The following is a 15,662-nucleotide window of genomic DNA, read 5'->3' as shown; positions in this document are numbered from 1 at the left end:
TTCAAATGCAGCCTTTTTCGGCGATTTCGTCCTTCAAACGGCCCAATAACGCTGTGTAATAGTCGCTGTTGATGGTTCTTCCTTTTTCAAGGTAGTCAATGAAACTTACTCCATGAGCATCCCAATATACAGACGCCATAACCTTGCCAGCCGACTGTTGCGTTTTGCCACACTTTGGAGCGGGTTCATCGTGTGCAGTCTACTCGGACGATTGTCGATTGGACTTCGGAGTAAAATGATGGTGCCATGTTTCATCCATTGTCACATATCGACGCAAAAACTTGGGTTTATTACGCTTGATCATCTTCAAACACTGCTCCGAACCATCAACTCGTCGTTGTTTTTGATTAAAAGTGAGCTCGCACGGCATCCACTTTGCACAGAGCCTTCTTATACCCAAATATTCATGAATTTTATGATGTACACGTTCAGTTGATATCTTTAGAGTGTCTGCTATTTCATTCAATTTCAATTTACGGTCATTCAAAATCATTTTGTGGATTTTTTAAATGTTTTCGTCGGTAACAACCTTTTTCGCCGTCCACTGCGTTCACCGTCTTCGGTGCTCATTTCACCATGTCTAAACTTAGCATACCAATCCTTGATAGTTGATTTTACCGGGGCAGTGTCCGGAAACTTGGCATCAAGCCAAATTTTTGCTTTAATTGTATTTTTTAGCTTCAAAAAACAATATTTTATCAACATGCGAAATTCCTTTTTATCCATTTTTTCACAATCACAAAAGTTGCTTCACTTAAAATGCTATAATTCACAAACTAATAATCCGACAGCTGTCAAATCTATACATGCATCTTTTGAGGGCTAACTAAAAACATATGGATTTAATTCTAGTAGCGCACATCTATGTGTCAGGCTGGGGACTTTTCAATTGACCTGTTATATTTACAAATAAACAATGAATTAAAATAGCTCAGGTTTAAGTGGTCATTAGAAAAAATGAGCCATATATTCTGAAAGAATATGACGAAATATTAAGACCATGACATTAAGACAGAGATGACCAAGCCGCTAACTCTTTCGCGATAATATTTTCATCGAATTCATTGTTTTTTTTATTTGTGGACCAACAAAAATGCCCTCTTTTAACTTCGCATCACTTAATTTAGAGGAAACAGTTTTCAATTTCAAAAATCCTTTGCTATTTTTAGCTATGGTCTTTTTTCAATAAAATTTTTCATTAAACCAAGTTTTATATGTAAGGATGGAAGAATCGCATATTCTTGTTCGTTGCATATTTATTTGATTTATCAAAAACAGATTTAATTCGAAACAGGTTTCGTTTGACCAATCTTTAACTTCGTGTCTCTACTGTCCCACGAACAGACAAAATTAGAATATTTGGTAAAACCATCCTGTAGTCCGAGCAATATAGCAACAACTTCAGCATAAACTCTCCAGTTGTAATCTTGGTATATCAGTCATGAATAAGTCAACTATGAAATTTGATGATTTCATACGTTTAAAAACTCACAATTTAATCACAAAATTAAAAATCTTCTAAAATCACGGAACATGCAATAGGTATGGGAGGATATAGATTACCATTGTGGAGTAATACAGCTTTTAAGCGTAAATAGTATTCGCGCTATTACTAAGGAACGTGACGTCTTAGACAACCATTTTAATAGACAATGTTTTAATAATGGAATAAAGAGTTCAGCCGGCTTGGTTGGCGCAGTGGTAAAACCGACAGGACGGCCCACATACTGTTGCGATAGTTGCAGGTTTGAATCCTGCTGGGGCGTGGTTGTAAATTTATATTTGTGATAGTTTAATATTTATGGCTGTCGGAGGCAAGAGTGTAAAATCGAACAAGGAAAATAATCCTAGTCACACTAGTAACCAGGCTGGGCAAGACCGAATGTCTTCTGGGACGATTTCTAAGTTGGTCACTGGCCATTCAGTTGGCTTACTGTCGAGAACACTGGTTCGGAGTCCACGATAAACAGTAGGTCTAGTCCAGATAAACACTCGTTGGTAAAAAGGAGACTTTAAAATATGTATAAAAAAATATGGAATTCAAAATACATAATCTTATTTATATTAGAAATATTCTACCACACAGTGTAATTAATATAATATAATTAAAAAATAATATACTTTGATGCGTATTTTGATAAGACTTTCATGCATCAAAAATTTAATATTTTAAATGTATAAAGACCAAAAAATTACCTTGAGGCATCTAGAAGTTGGCTATAATCCAGCTGTGGTCCCCAATAAGTTAATTACAGACCAGCACAAATTATTAACACTCTCGAGTAAAATTCTAAGAAATAAATATTCCATAGAAGGTATTCGAAAATGTCAACAATCACTTTAAATTGGACATTACATACTAAATATCGCTATGAATAACGATATAACTGGTCTGGGGCGGCGACACGAATCTGCTTGCTATTCCATCTGCAACAAAGAAAAAAATATGTTAAATTATAATAGAAAATATACAGCGGACAAAAACTTACTTGATATCCCATCTCCTACTGCCTTATTTGTTTATGTCCTACCCATGTATCAACGGAACGACAAACGCATATCGGATGCTCGGGATATGGAACTACGAACGTTCCCTACAAAAATAATAAATGGCGCGATATAGGTCTCGACGGGGCCCAATTTTCCCGGGGGTTGGACTACACAACACCAGCACACTTAACACTCACGTTACACTCGCGAAATGTTCTGGAACAAAGAAAAAATAACATTCAAAAGTTGATATATTGATAACAAGATAAAAACTCACATCGCTTTTCTGATAGAGACACTGGGATATGCTGGCTCCGATTAAGAAGCTTCAACGCTGGCCCAGATCAAAACAATAATCTGCTTGAAGTCATTTTGACGATGAAAACACATTTCCACCAACGAATTGACAACAGGCTGGTCATTATTAGGCTCGAACCGACGCTAAAACTGTTTTTAATTTAAATTGTATATTTCACCGGCAAAAAGAAAGTAAACAAAAAGAATGAATGGTGATGATTTATCGCACCGACCGTTGTGACGCTGGGCGGAATATGCACAATCCGGATGGTCACCACGGGCCTCCCGACATCCTGGGCAAAAATCTTCAACGAATTGCTCGCATGTCTAGACCTGATGACCGCCGAGTCCCACATTATCACCGGAAAAGGAAGAACGAAGATCTAACGAACCACCACCAATGACAACCCATACTAGCCCACTCATCATCTATCGATCGTACTCCCGGGGCTCCAACTGTAGCCGCAAGCCGATTAACTAGAAGTTGCCGAAGCAACGGGTAATCATACAACGTATCAAAGTCTGCAATGGCCTGCTACCAAGGGAATGATAATGTGCACCAAGACTAGGACGATCCAGGCTAGTCAGCCACATATTGTACCCAGGTCACACGCGCAAAGCGAGAATGTAAAATTGCATTTTTTCAACCCCGTACCTGAAAATAAGAAAAACAAAATAAACATTCGGAATATACACATGTCAATTCCGTTCAGATCATCATTCAGTGTCGGAGATATTGCATATATATAAATAATTATTCAAATATTTATAAAATAATTTCTACGTACCCGTTATGGAGCGCAGCAATGCATCATAAAATGATAAAAAGGCGACAACGAATAAAATGACCGAATTTTTACCAAAAAACTATGAAATAGTTGCATAGAGCGACGACGTCGAACCATATAGGATGGCACCGCTCGTACAACTATAAAGCGCAGGGATAAAGTACTATACAAATTCACAAACAGGAATGCGACATTGTCATTAATTCGGTAAAGCGATTTTTTTAAATTTTAATATAAATATCTAACACTTTGAATTCACTCTTTGATTATATCCAGTAACATTAATGTCAAATAAATTACAAGTAACATGAACGTATTCAATTTTGTTTAATAAAATTTTATATTTAATTTAATTAAAACAAAATAGATAGCCATAACGACGGAAACAAAATGTAAAATGGCAACATAGTGCGCACATTATAGGGCCAGAAAAATCAAGGCATACTTGTTTTTAGAACAGATAAATATTGTAGATTTTTTTATTAATTTACCCCAAGAATTTTGATAATAATCTATACTATTTTGAACAAAGTTTAGATTTTTATTCAGGGGCGTGCGAATAAATTTTGCAATTTTATATTAAGAAAGAAATATATTATGAATTATTTTAAAACAAATCAATGCTGGTTTCTGACTATTTAAACATTTTAAATTATTTTAATGAAACTGGATTTAATGAAAATACTGAATATCGTGTTGATTAAATGTTAAATTAAAATTACATACCTTTAAGAGTTATTACATATTAACTTTGTTAATTGTGTGTATGAGATAATAAAATTAATTTATGTCTATCATTATAGACATAAATTAATTTTATTATTAATTAATAATAATCATTACGTCCGAATGAAAATCTTTATTGACGAATTTCAAACATTTTCTAAATAATTTGGATCATTATTTATGAGATTTTATTCTATGAGTCAAACTGAAATTCATAATCATTGTTAGTTTAAATTTTTTAAATATCCCAGGCTTTATTTCATTATACATTTAATACTAAACTTCATTTTATTGTTAATTAAAGTTGGTTAAGTACTGAAAATAAGTTTAGTTTAGCCCCCCTGTTTATCTCCATTAGATCAATAAACTTTTAGATTAAAATGTTATTAATTTATCACGTTTCGAAATCTTCACAACACATAAGAGCTGGTTGACCCCCTAGTCTCCATTAAATATTGCAGCTAATTAATTGAAAATTAGAAGAAATAATAGAAACAATTTAAAATACTTATACTTAAATTATTATTAAAATTCAAGCAACCACAAACCATATGTAAAAGTAAATAACTATAGAATACAAAAGGGATAAAAAAAATAAGGGTATGTAAACTCACATTCATACCGGAGTATGTGGCAGAATAATTAGCTAATCAGCAAGAGATTTAAGATTAAGCCATTGAGTTATATTGCTAAGCAAGTTTACAAATTACAATTTTTTGTCAAACCAACACTAGCTAACAGAAATATTTAAAATTTTTATCCATCAAAAGGCGGTATTAAAGATGGTTGATAACTTCAGTTTCTATGGGATCTAAAGCAATATTAGAAAAATTTTTTCAGTCGATTTATTATTTATAAAAATAGGGAGCATAAATAAATACAACACAATGTAAGTAGACTTAAATACTCAATTCTTAATCTAATAACACTTAAGATACATATAAAAACACGATGATTATTTAAACTGGAGTAATAAAAACAAAAAGGCAACGTTCTAAACAAGTTGAACTCCAAATTTACTAAGATACGTTTGAAGTATAGTTTGCGTCTGGGGCGTGGTGTTGGCGATGACAGAGGGAAGACGTCCAGGTTGGGAATTACCTAACGCCGCTAAGCTTTGTACCAAGAACTGTCGAGGCTCGCCCAAACCTGAAATTTATTGGGGTTCAGAAAAATCTCTTAACACAATCACAATCACGCAAATATTACCAGATACGGGATCCTCTTTATTAGCATTCGCGAAATTCAACTTGGCGTTCGATGTCTGATACGCCGGAGTATCATCAACTTCGATAAAATGATCATCTGGGAATGTGGTCTCATCTGGTGGTAGCTCAAAGAACATTAGAAGAGCCTAAAAATGGTCAGGTAACTTATTTGCTAACATAACAGTAACAAATTTAATTTACCAGTAAAACTTGATGCCAATATTTGGCATATTTCCCTGTATACATTTCTGGACTTTCACATAACAATTTCGTTAAACCACAAGCGACAATTTTTCTCTCTATCTGACCAGTAACCTTTTGAGTTTCAGTAATAAATAACTTTTCCAATACCATTCCAAACATCCTGCAATATCGAGAAATAACTGATAATCTGATCGAAAAACAATATCACTACTTACTGGTCCTGTATTCCATCTATCATCATGATCAAGTCGTTGGCAGAATACTTGGTGATAAACAAACTGAAAAATACTATGAGGCCAATAACATATTTGGTGGTCTTACTAGAAGACAGTCTTTGAAAGAGTAATATAAAAATTTGTTTCAGATATGGTTGTAGGGCTTCCCTGAAAATTATTAGATATTAGTACATTTACAAAATACCCAAAGAATATAAACCTACTTAGGACAATGCAGCACAAGGCCTTGCATCAGATAAAAACCTTCATGATCATTTGATTTTGAAGCGATTAACTTTTGAAATACGCCCAAAAATCCTGGCTGTAAATAATGATTTATTCCTGTCTGATACACAAAACATCACTATACTCACCAACTTTTCTTGAGCAATAATCTGAGCTGAAGCCTGACAAATCAACGACTTCAACAGTCGGACCAAAGGGCTTATATTTGCCGGGCGTTCCCATAACACTGGAGCCAATAAACATGGCAGAAGTTGCATGTATGGCTCAGTGATAGCACCTGGCGACGTGAAATCCAAGAGAAGGGATAGTACTTGGAAAACATAAGGAATAAATTCTGAAATATGAATAAATTAGCGTGTTGAGAACATGTTATTTTAATAACATACCTTGAACGTCTTGTTGCAAAATACCCTGGAAAATGGGGAACAGAATATCTTCAAACGATTTTACAGCCGATGAGTTCGATTTACATATAATCCTGAAAATAAATAGTAAATATGAAAATATGAAAATGAATATATATATATATATATATATATATACTTATATTTATACCATTATAGGTATTATAAACTAAACTAATCTAAAAAAGATAAGTAAAGAAATTTAAATATCTTGGTGACTGACGCGTGAAAAATATTTTGCTTTGGTTCATTAATCGATTAGTTTTACAAACTATATACATAGTGTTTCTCACACTTTCTAAAATACAGCATTTAACTTCATATTAGACTTCAATATCATTATTACATTTTAACTCTGGTTTTTTAAATATCTTAGTCCCCTTTTTACCAACGAAGGTTTATCTGGACTACAGTTTAACGTGGGCTCCAAACCACGGTCCTCGGCATTAAGAATACCAACTGGCGAGCGACCAACTTAGAAATCATCCCAGAGGGTCTTACCCAGCCTGGATACTGGCGTTACTGGGATCATTTTCCTTGTCGGATTTTGCACTCTTGTCTAGGACAATCACAAATATTAAACAATAACCAACATAAATTTACGACCATGCCTCAACAGGATCCGAACCCACGGCTCTCGTAACAGGAGGAAGACCGCCCTGTCGCCTTTACCACTGCGCCAACCAAGCCGGCAAATTGGATTTTTATTTATGAGATTTTATTTCATGAGTCAAACTGAAACCCATAATCATTGTCAGTTTAGATTTTTTAAACATCCCAGGCCTTAGTTCATTATACATCTAATACTAAACTTTAACTTTTTACATTTGGTAAAACACAGCATTTAACTTCACATTAGACTTCAATATCATCTCCTCAGCCCATTGCCTTTAAATTTGATTTATGCCGTTCAAGATGTGCCTATGCATAATATAACATTAGAAATACAGAACTAGCTTTCAGGAAAATTAATCTTTCTTATACTTTCTGATTTTTTAAATTCTATTGGTATTAAAAATGTTTGTCTCTTCTTAAATTTGAATTGTAGATATTAGGATGGAGAAATAAATTCACTAAAATCCGTACGTAAATCGGTTAAAACTACAATTTTTACCTTTTGTTGCTTAATGAAAAAGGAATAAGCTTTATATATTATAGTTATATATTTGTGGATAGATTAATGGATTCTTTTGAAATAGATTTAATTGTATTGGTGATATGGGCTGAAAATTATTCTTAGCAATAAGGAATATTTTTTAGATGAATAATTGTATAATTACCATAATTGAATAAATAAGCATAATTGCCGTATATGGAAAGAATCTAGGCAACAGAGTCATTTTAAAATGTATCACTCGGATTCGTGCCATCGTGGAAAGCCGCTGTGTATATTTGAACCATATTATTGCTTGGAAATTTCAAGTGTATAATAAGAACTTCATTCCATTTCAACATGACATTTTAAAGAAGCAAGAGCCGTCGGTAGACTTATCAATATTGTAGGAGCAAAAATAATCTGTGAAACAGTACAATTTATAAAAACCCGTGTTTTCAACACTTTTCATAGTCTTAATTATCATTCAATAATTGTAAATTAAAGTTGATATAAAAAGGTCCTATTATACTATTCCTTATTCCTTCACTCCTTGTTAGTACATCCGATCCGATTGTATTTCATATATTTGTCATTATTAGTTTGATCACATCAAGAATTGGGTGATAATTACCTAATTGATAGTGAGAACGTCTCGAACAGGTAGTGATTGAAATGTGGTCGAGACGGGTTCTTAGTGACAGCCTGTAGTTTCTCCGTCAATTTTGGTAACGTCATGCTCAAATAGGGTATAACCAAATCCTGAAGCGTTGAAAAGGACCGCATGATAGCTGAAAACCGATTTACGTTAGTAGAGCATAATTTCGTAAAATCAACAGGTATCTACCCTTCATCACATATTCGTTTTCCTCAGACACAGGTCTATCTAAGACTTCCAGCAGTTTACTGAGTAAATCACTAGCGAATGGTTGAATATGGGCGCCCGAAACTCTACAAGATGGGATAGTTAGCTTAAGAAAGTCTTATAAATTAATATTGATTTTATTACATGGCATGATTATTATTATCTTTCATAATTAGTATTTTTTCAATTGCACATGCAGCATATGTATGTACTACTGCACTTTCGCTCTGTAAGTGTCTGATAAGATGAGGAAGCGTGGATACGACGACGTCACTTGGTAATACAGATCTAAAAGTCATTATGTACTTGATAGCGTCGGCCTTCAACACTGGTAGTTCATTCACTATAAAATATAAAGTCAGTATATTTTGTCTACATATACACCATTTATTTCATTTTATTTGTATACTGATTTTCGAGACTTACCATCCGGCCTTTCTAGTTCCGGTAGGATTTGCTGTTGACAAAACTGACCGATGTTTACCAGCTGACTAGTTTGTGTTACGCCATGTTTCTGAGTGGAACCTCGACTGACCAAAGAAATAACTAAGTACAAAGCAGTGTCTTTGCTTCGCCAATTAGATTTTGAATTTTCCATGTATTTAGATAGCATTACTTGGAGATATTGCCCGCAAATTTCCATAATTTTAGGCTCAAATTGTATACTGAGTGTATTCAGTAGATCGCATGCTGCTCTTCGACGTGTGTCTACATCTGACCCTTCTATATCTCTTCTAGTATATTCCTCAGGGTTGTCTTCAAAAAGTTCCTCATCAGTTGCTAAAAAATAAATATAGATAATTAAATAAACATGTAAAGTAATTCTCCTGTACAACACTTACTTCTGAATTCCATATTGGGTATGACAACCTTTTCACATAAACTGTTCAAAACATTGGCATCCTCAAATAAATTTCTGTAGTGATTTCTCTCAGCAACAGTCGATAAAAATTGTAAAGCATTTGAAACCAGCTACAAAAGTTACAAATAATTTCTAATTAATGACTTGTATTGATTGACTTGAATAGTATAATTAAAGCTACATAATATATAAATATTTACCAAATCATATTTTGGTTCTAATCCAGTTTTGCTTAGTAAACTCCAAACATCAGACACAAATTGTGGTAAATATTTCTGGAATTCTTCATCATATTTTTGGGCATACAGTGCAACATTATCACAGATTTGAGATTTCAACATTTGCAAAACACCTGGATCATCAATACTCTACAGAAAAGTCATATTTACAGTAGAACAATTCAATACCTAATTCTATTACTTACAGAAGTTTCTAGATTAGCTTGATCAACATTTAATAGAGCATGGAAATGATTCATCCAAACTTCCATGTTATCCTCAAAAAATTCTGGAAGATCTTGGAAATTCAGTGAATAAAATATCTTTGATATTAATACCAAGGAACCAAAAATTAACTGAGATGCTGCTACATCGTTAGCATGAGCAGATATAACATTAGCAGTTGCCTAAAAAAAAACATTCATTTACAGTTGTTCATTAATTTTTTTTACTCTATCTTACTACAAGCAGATCAGTCAAAGGTTGTGCTAGTTTTTCCAAAACATATTTTATTTCTGTCCATAACTCATTAGATTTAAATTCATATCTATATTTTTTAAATAAAGAATGTGCAGTTCGTAATATACCATTGATAACAGTGAAATTCCCTAAAAATATATATTTTAAAAATATGCTATTCCATCATATAAATAGAAAAAGAACCTGTTGCAAATTTGTCTACCATTTCTGTAATTAATTCTGGCCATTTTGTAGGAAAGTCTGTTTTGCCTATTATACTTATTGCATCACTTAATTGCTTTTGGATACTGTCTGGGGCACTTAACATAATAGTGACTATCAAACTTTTAATGGAAGCTCTATCAGATCCATGAATTCTATCTGCCTGATCTTCAGCCTAATAATTATCACTTTTGTTGAACATGCACACTGTTGTTTGTTTCTGTCTTACCACTGTCCAATTCCTTTTAATATAGTTTTTAAATGCTATGGCCCCTGCTGTTCGTATCAATGCATCTGTTTCAGGCCGATGAACAAGATGAAGTAATAGAAGTGGATAATTCTGATTAACTTCAACTCCTTCTAAGAATTTTTCGGCTATAAGAAATAAAAGTACGACATATAAAAGTATGAGAATTGTTTATTCAATAAAGTCCTCAGCTAAACAAATTCGTTAAGGATATTACAAAGACGTGCTATTCAAATGTGAAGAATAATTACCTGTTCTTCTGACTGTCACATCAGAATTTAATGTTTCAAATAAATATTTGCCTAATGTTTGTAAGTTTTCATCTGAAACTTCCATTTTCTTCAAGAATTACCGCTAATATCTATTTAACAAAAAAACAACTCAATTTGACCGGTAACTAACCTTTCTTTCGTATAATCAGGTTCACAAAAAGATAAAAAAATCCCTATTAATTTTGAAAGAGTTATTAGTGGTTGCATAATTTATAATATATAGACATTTCTTATAATCCCTAAAATATTAATGATATCTAATAACATTATTTATGTATTTGAAATATAGTGCCAAAAATTTAATGATATTTAGGGTTTGCTTATTTAATTTATTATTTATTTATAATTTATAAAAACTTACTCGTATTGATGGCAATTACTAATGTTAGCATTCTAATAACCCTAAATTTATTTCAAATTGATACACAAACAATATTTATATAGAAAAAAGGATTTGTAGTCAATATATTAAGTTAATTTAAATAATTCTCGTGCTGTATAATGGGTTGCCTAGCATTCAAACTATTTTATTTTAAAAATGATAATGAATATCTAAATATATACTTAAAAAATATGCTTATAATTGTATTAACTAATTTTTAAAACAATATAAAAACAATTTTGAATGTGTTGGTCACAGCACATTGTAAGTGACAGCAGACAATTCGCTGACAGTCATAGAAATTAATGACAGTTCCAAACCCATCTGTCACTTTTGTGTCATGTACGGACGTTAGAAGCAAGATTTTTTCGGAAATTTATCTGATTGTCGTTATGGTAAAAACTTAACATATTTTAAAGCGTTTTCTATTAATTCGGCGTTGTCGAATTTTATTCATAAAAGTACAGTAAAAAATCAAGATTCCGTCAAGAAATCAAAATCAGTCCATAGGGTGGCTTCCGAAAGTAAGTAACCAATAATGTATCAAATGTTATAGATAATGTAATTAACGTGTTATCACATGTTTAAAATATATCAGCAAATCATCATGTGCTTTCAGTCTAACATTTTGTAAATGACAGCTTTATTTTAGGTGAACATTAGATGTAACCTGATATGGATAAATGGCGCTTATATATTTGACCTTTTTTCAACTTTTAAATTAAAAACAATAGAAATTGAATAAACATACAACGTTTTAGTTGATCTTTGGCTTGTTATAGTACTATCTGAGCAGTGACTGTTATTATTGCTAACTTAACTTTTCATTACTTATCCGCTTTCTGTGTCTTAACATATGGTGTTGATATCTCCAAATTCCATCCAATTAAATTCCTTTTATAGCAAATTAAATCATATATACTTTATTTAAAACCAATCTATTACCTGTCATTTGTTAATTATCACTTATAAACCACTATATACTGCTTTAAACCGCTTTAAATTAATGAACATTTTTTAACTTTAACAATATTTTTTGTATTTAACATTTTTGTACTTTTAAAAAATATTATATTCTTTAATATGTTTTATCATATTTGCTGTAGTTATTTAAAGGTTTCTGTTTTAAATAGATTGGTTTTTTTATTATTTTTATTATTTTTTATTATTTTAAATTTTTATTATTTATATTTACTTTACTTACTTTTTATTACTTACTTTACTTTATTTCCATTAGATTTTCATCTTTTTGTTAAATGGTTTAGTTAGATTTATAAACTCTTATATAATGTTTGCTTAGATTTGGATTCGTACCAATTTGTTTGAAATTACTATCCAACTAACAAGTCTTGCATGTTAACAATTGACAAGGTTTGAGGTCGTATCATTTTTTAAAAGTATAAGAATGTGTATTATATTCATGACGTTTTTCAACTTTTTCATTGATGATTATTTCCATTTAATTCTCAAATGATCTTGGGTATTAGGTTTCAGGAATTGAGTATTTTTTTAATATATTTTAAAGTAAAGGATTAATTTGTTCTTCATACTTTTCTTATTGCAAGGTTGATATATATTGCTTCGTGTTTAAAGAAGTCAAGAAGGTAAAGCTATTTCCAAGGGCATTTTCAGTGATTTTGTGCCTTGATCACATAATTATGCAAACGTTTTGCATTTATCGGTTGGTCGACCCTTAGCCTGTTGGGTAAATCTTTTAATCGTTTAAGTTGTGGGGGGGCGTATTCCAACAATGCTTGCAATTCATTGTCTTCGAATTTTTGGGTCGCCCGAGGTATTGTTTGCCCCTGACCTCAATATCGCCATTTTAAACAAAACTTGCTGGACCGTTGGAAAAGGCTTCCATTAGGATTTCATTCAAATTAAAAAGGTATTTTTGATCTTCCTTTCAATTCGATTTTGAAAATACCTTTTTAATCTGAATGAAATCCCAATCGAAGCCTTTTTTTAGCGTGTAAATAATGGATTAAACTTAAAATTGGGCATTGAACTTTCCGTTAATTCTCGGATATTGAAATTACGATCACTGGTAATATCCTAATAATTATGTTATAATGTTAATATCCCTTAACATAAAAAATATCTAATAACATATTCTTTGGTTTGGAGACTATTAGCTCAATTAATCATTCCGGAATACAAATTTTACTAAAAGCTGAGATGAATATCACACTTTTTCTACAACTTTTGCAAAAGTTTTATATTTAATATTTGTTTGCATATATTCTAATTTATTTTTTTTAAATTTTAAGATATGATTTACGGAGAAACGGTTAGAAATAGGATTTTCAGACATTTCGTTTGATAGCTATTATCACTTATTTAAGATCTTTTCCATCGCATATAAACTTCTGGAAATAGTTGATTCATCAGCTGCTAATTGCCTGACATTTGTTTAAGAGTTTAAGCCGGGTTTTCGTCCAATAAGCCTTGCTGTTCATAGTCTTTGAATTTTTTTGGTTTGGCTTGGTTGTTCTTTGTCATCCACATCAGAATATGATCAAACGGACAATTGGAATATGACGAAGCAGTATCAGCATACGTTTCTAAAAGTGTTTGAAGATTAATTTGAAAATAATTAATTAAATTAATTCTAAAAGTGAAAATTAAACGAATTTTGAACGTTCGATGATTATCATCTGTATAGACTGAATAGTTGAATAATGTACCAAATGGAAAACTATTGTTTCATGCGTAGAAATGTCAAATTCATTGAATTTAAAAGGTTAGATTGTCTAATAGTCTTTTACATTACTTTTCTCAATAATGTATATTGCTGACGTAAATACATTCAAGTATTATGCGGCGTTTCTAATTTGTGATTAACTCATCACTGTATGGACTTATCTTTGGTATTTTTTTGTTATGGCCCCTCTGTCATAGTACATACAGATGAAACAGTAGTTGTTAATCTGTCGTAACTATGAAATGACATAAAATTTTGTACTTGCATGTCGTGGTCTCAACTAGAGTTAAAGTGAGATATGACACAACAGACAATCAAACAACAAATACTAAGGCACTCAGACAACCCATTTCGTCTTTGCAAGTCTAAAGTTTACTTTGCTTAGCTGGAATATTTTTATTCACTTAACGTAGTTCATGTAGTCATTGTTATCACACAGCTATCTTCTTTAACCATGTGTCTTAAGTAGTTAAAATTCTCCTCTTTTAGTAAATTTAAATCAGGAATCCGTCTAATCATCAGACGCTATTATCTCACTAAGGTGAAATGAACGAAACATTTTTATATGACTGAAATCAAAATTTATCATTTTCGTAATTATGCTAGTAAAAAAGGCCCTTTTGGAAAATTTATTTAACCTTTTTACGTTTCATTTCAAATGTCTCTTACTATTTTTTAATCACAATAGTAGATAATTGCAGATTGAGTATTTTGTATAGGCAAATTCCCACGTTATACATTCGAAACAATTATGTATTTTTGCCATAAGTTTACGACAATTATACAATTATAACAGTATTGGGCAACCTCTTTTGCTCCTTTGCTGATGCACTCGATATACTTTAGAATAGTTTTGGTTGCAGGTTGCAGTTTGAGTAACTATGGCCCCAAGAAAAACATTTAAACCTAGACCTAGCGGTAAATATAACGAGGAATCCTCTCAGTCTAAAAGTGGGAAAACCGACAGTTTCTTCATAAAGCCAAGAAAGAACGTATCTAATCGTCATGTTCAAAAGAACGTGGAAGAAAATGAAACTAGCCCTGTTGATGTCAAGCCAGTGAAAAAACCTTTCGACAAGAAGGCCTGGAGACTGAAAAAGTACAGCAGAAAGCACAAAATCGAGCAGTGGGAGAATCGAAGGAAACACGCTGTCTTGCAGGGATATCGAAAAACTATGAAGAAAGATAACTCGATAAAATTAGACGTGGAGAAAATATATCAACAATACGAGACTGATGAAGAGGAATCGAATAACGATACCACTAACAACCCTTGCGATATGGATGCTTCGGAACCCAATCAAAGTAAAAGAAAATCGGTGCTGGATGAAAACGTACCAAATAGCGCCGAGATTCGAGCACAACAAATAGCCCTCAAAGAACAAGCTCGCAAAGAGTACAAGAAAAAGAAACTGGAGAAATTTAAAAAACTCAACCAAAAGACAAAGAAGGGCCAACCTGTGATGAAAGGTCGAATAGAACTGCTCCTTGAAGAAATTCAACAACGTTTAAATTCTTAATCAAATATTAGATGAACAGAATTTTATAAAATGGACTGATACATTTACCGATATCTCTAATTTTGTATATATTATTTTAATATAGTCATTTGGAATAATTAATGGTGGTTTAGTGGTATATTTAATGATTTTAAAAATTATGAGAACTGTGAATATATATAATATATTCTAAGATACCTAAGATATTACAAGCAACAAAGTACAACTATAGGGTGCTACATTGTGCTTCTTTTTTTTTAA

General features: G+C 32.1%; 2 protein-coding genes across 4 annotated transcripts in view; one reads left to right on the top strand and one right to left on the bottom strand.

Annotated features, from left to right (window-relative positions):
* LOC143196500 (ornithine decarboxylase) overlaps positions 1-15,662 on the top strand; it is a 149,474-nt gene that overhangs the window by 125,684 nt on the left and 8,128 nt on the right. The window contains exons 1-2 of one of the 3 annotated variants that reach the window (XM_076404231.1): positions 11,583-11,722; positions 14,766-15,524. In XM_076404231.1, coding sequence (XP_076260346.1) covers positions 14,784-15,422 — 639 coding nt within the window. In that variant the 5' untranslated portion in view covers positions 11,583-11,722; positions 14,766-14,783 and the 3' untranslated portion in view covers positions 15,423-15,524. Of the gene's footprint in view, positions 1-11,476; positions 11,723-14,753; positions 15,525-15,662 lie in introns of those variants that run through there. The other 2 variants (XM_076404232.1, XM_076404230.1) reach the window with 2 other exon arrangements.
* Positions 5,096-10,969, bottom strand: Cse1 (Chromosome segregation 1). Its single transcript, XM_076403722.1, has 18 exons — positions 10,796-10,969; positions 10,527-10,672; positions 10,280-10,472; positions 10,079-10,224; positions 9,823-10,023; positions 9,599-9,766; positions 9,379-9,508; positions 8,963-9,316; positions 8,681-8,879; positions 8,519-8,622; positions 8,306-8,462; positions 6,561-6,652; positions 6,303-6,508; positions 6,153-6,250; positions 5,929-6,096; positions 5,711-5,873; positions 5,511-5,655; positions 5,096-5,450 (listed from the first exon to the last, which is right to left on the bottom strand). Exons 1-18 carry the CDS (start codon positions 10,878-10,880, stop codon positions 5,296-5,298), a joined length of 2,910 nt encoding a protein of 969 aa, XP_076259837.1. The 5' UTR covers positions 10,881-10,969; the 3' UTR covers positions 5,096-5,295.

The sequence above is a fragment of the Rhynchophorus ferrugineus genome, unplaced genomic scaffold, assembly GCF_030347505.1.
Source record: "Rhynchophorus ferrugineus isolate W39M unplaced genomic scaffold, kcgeb_rfMv2 rfM4, whole genome shotgun sequence".
NCBI lineage: Eukaryota > Metazoa > Arthropoda > Insecta > Coleoptera > Curculionidae > Rhynchophorus > Rhynchophorus ferrugineus.
Note: the sequence above shows the minus strand (reverse complement) of the source record. Positions and strands in the feature narration are given on the sequence as shown.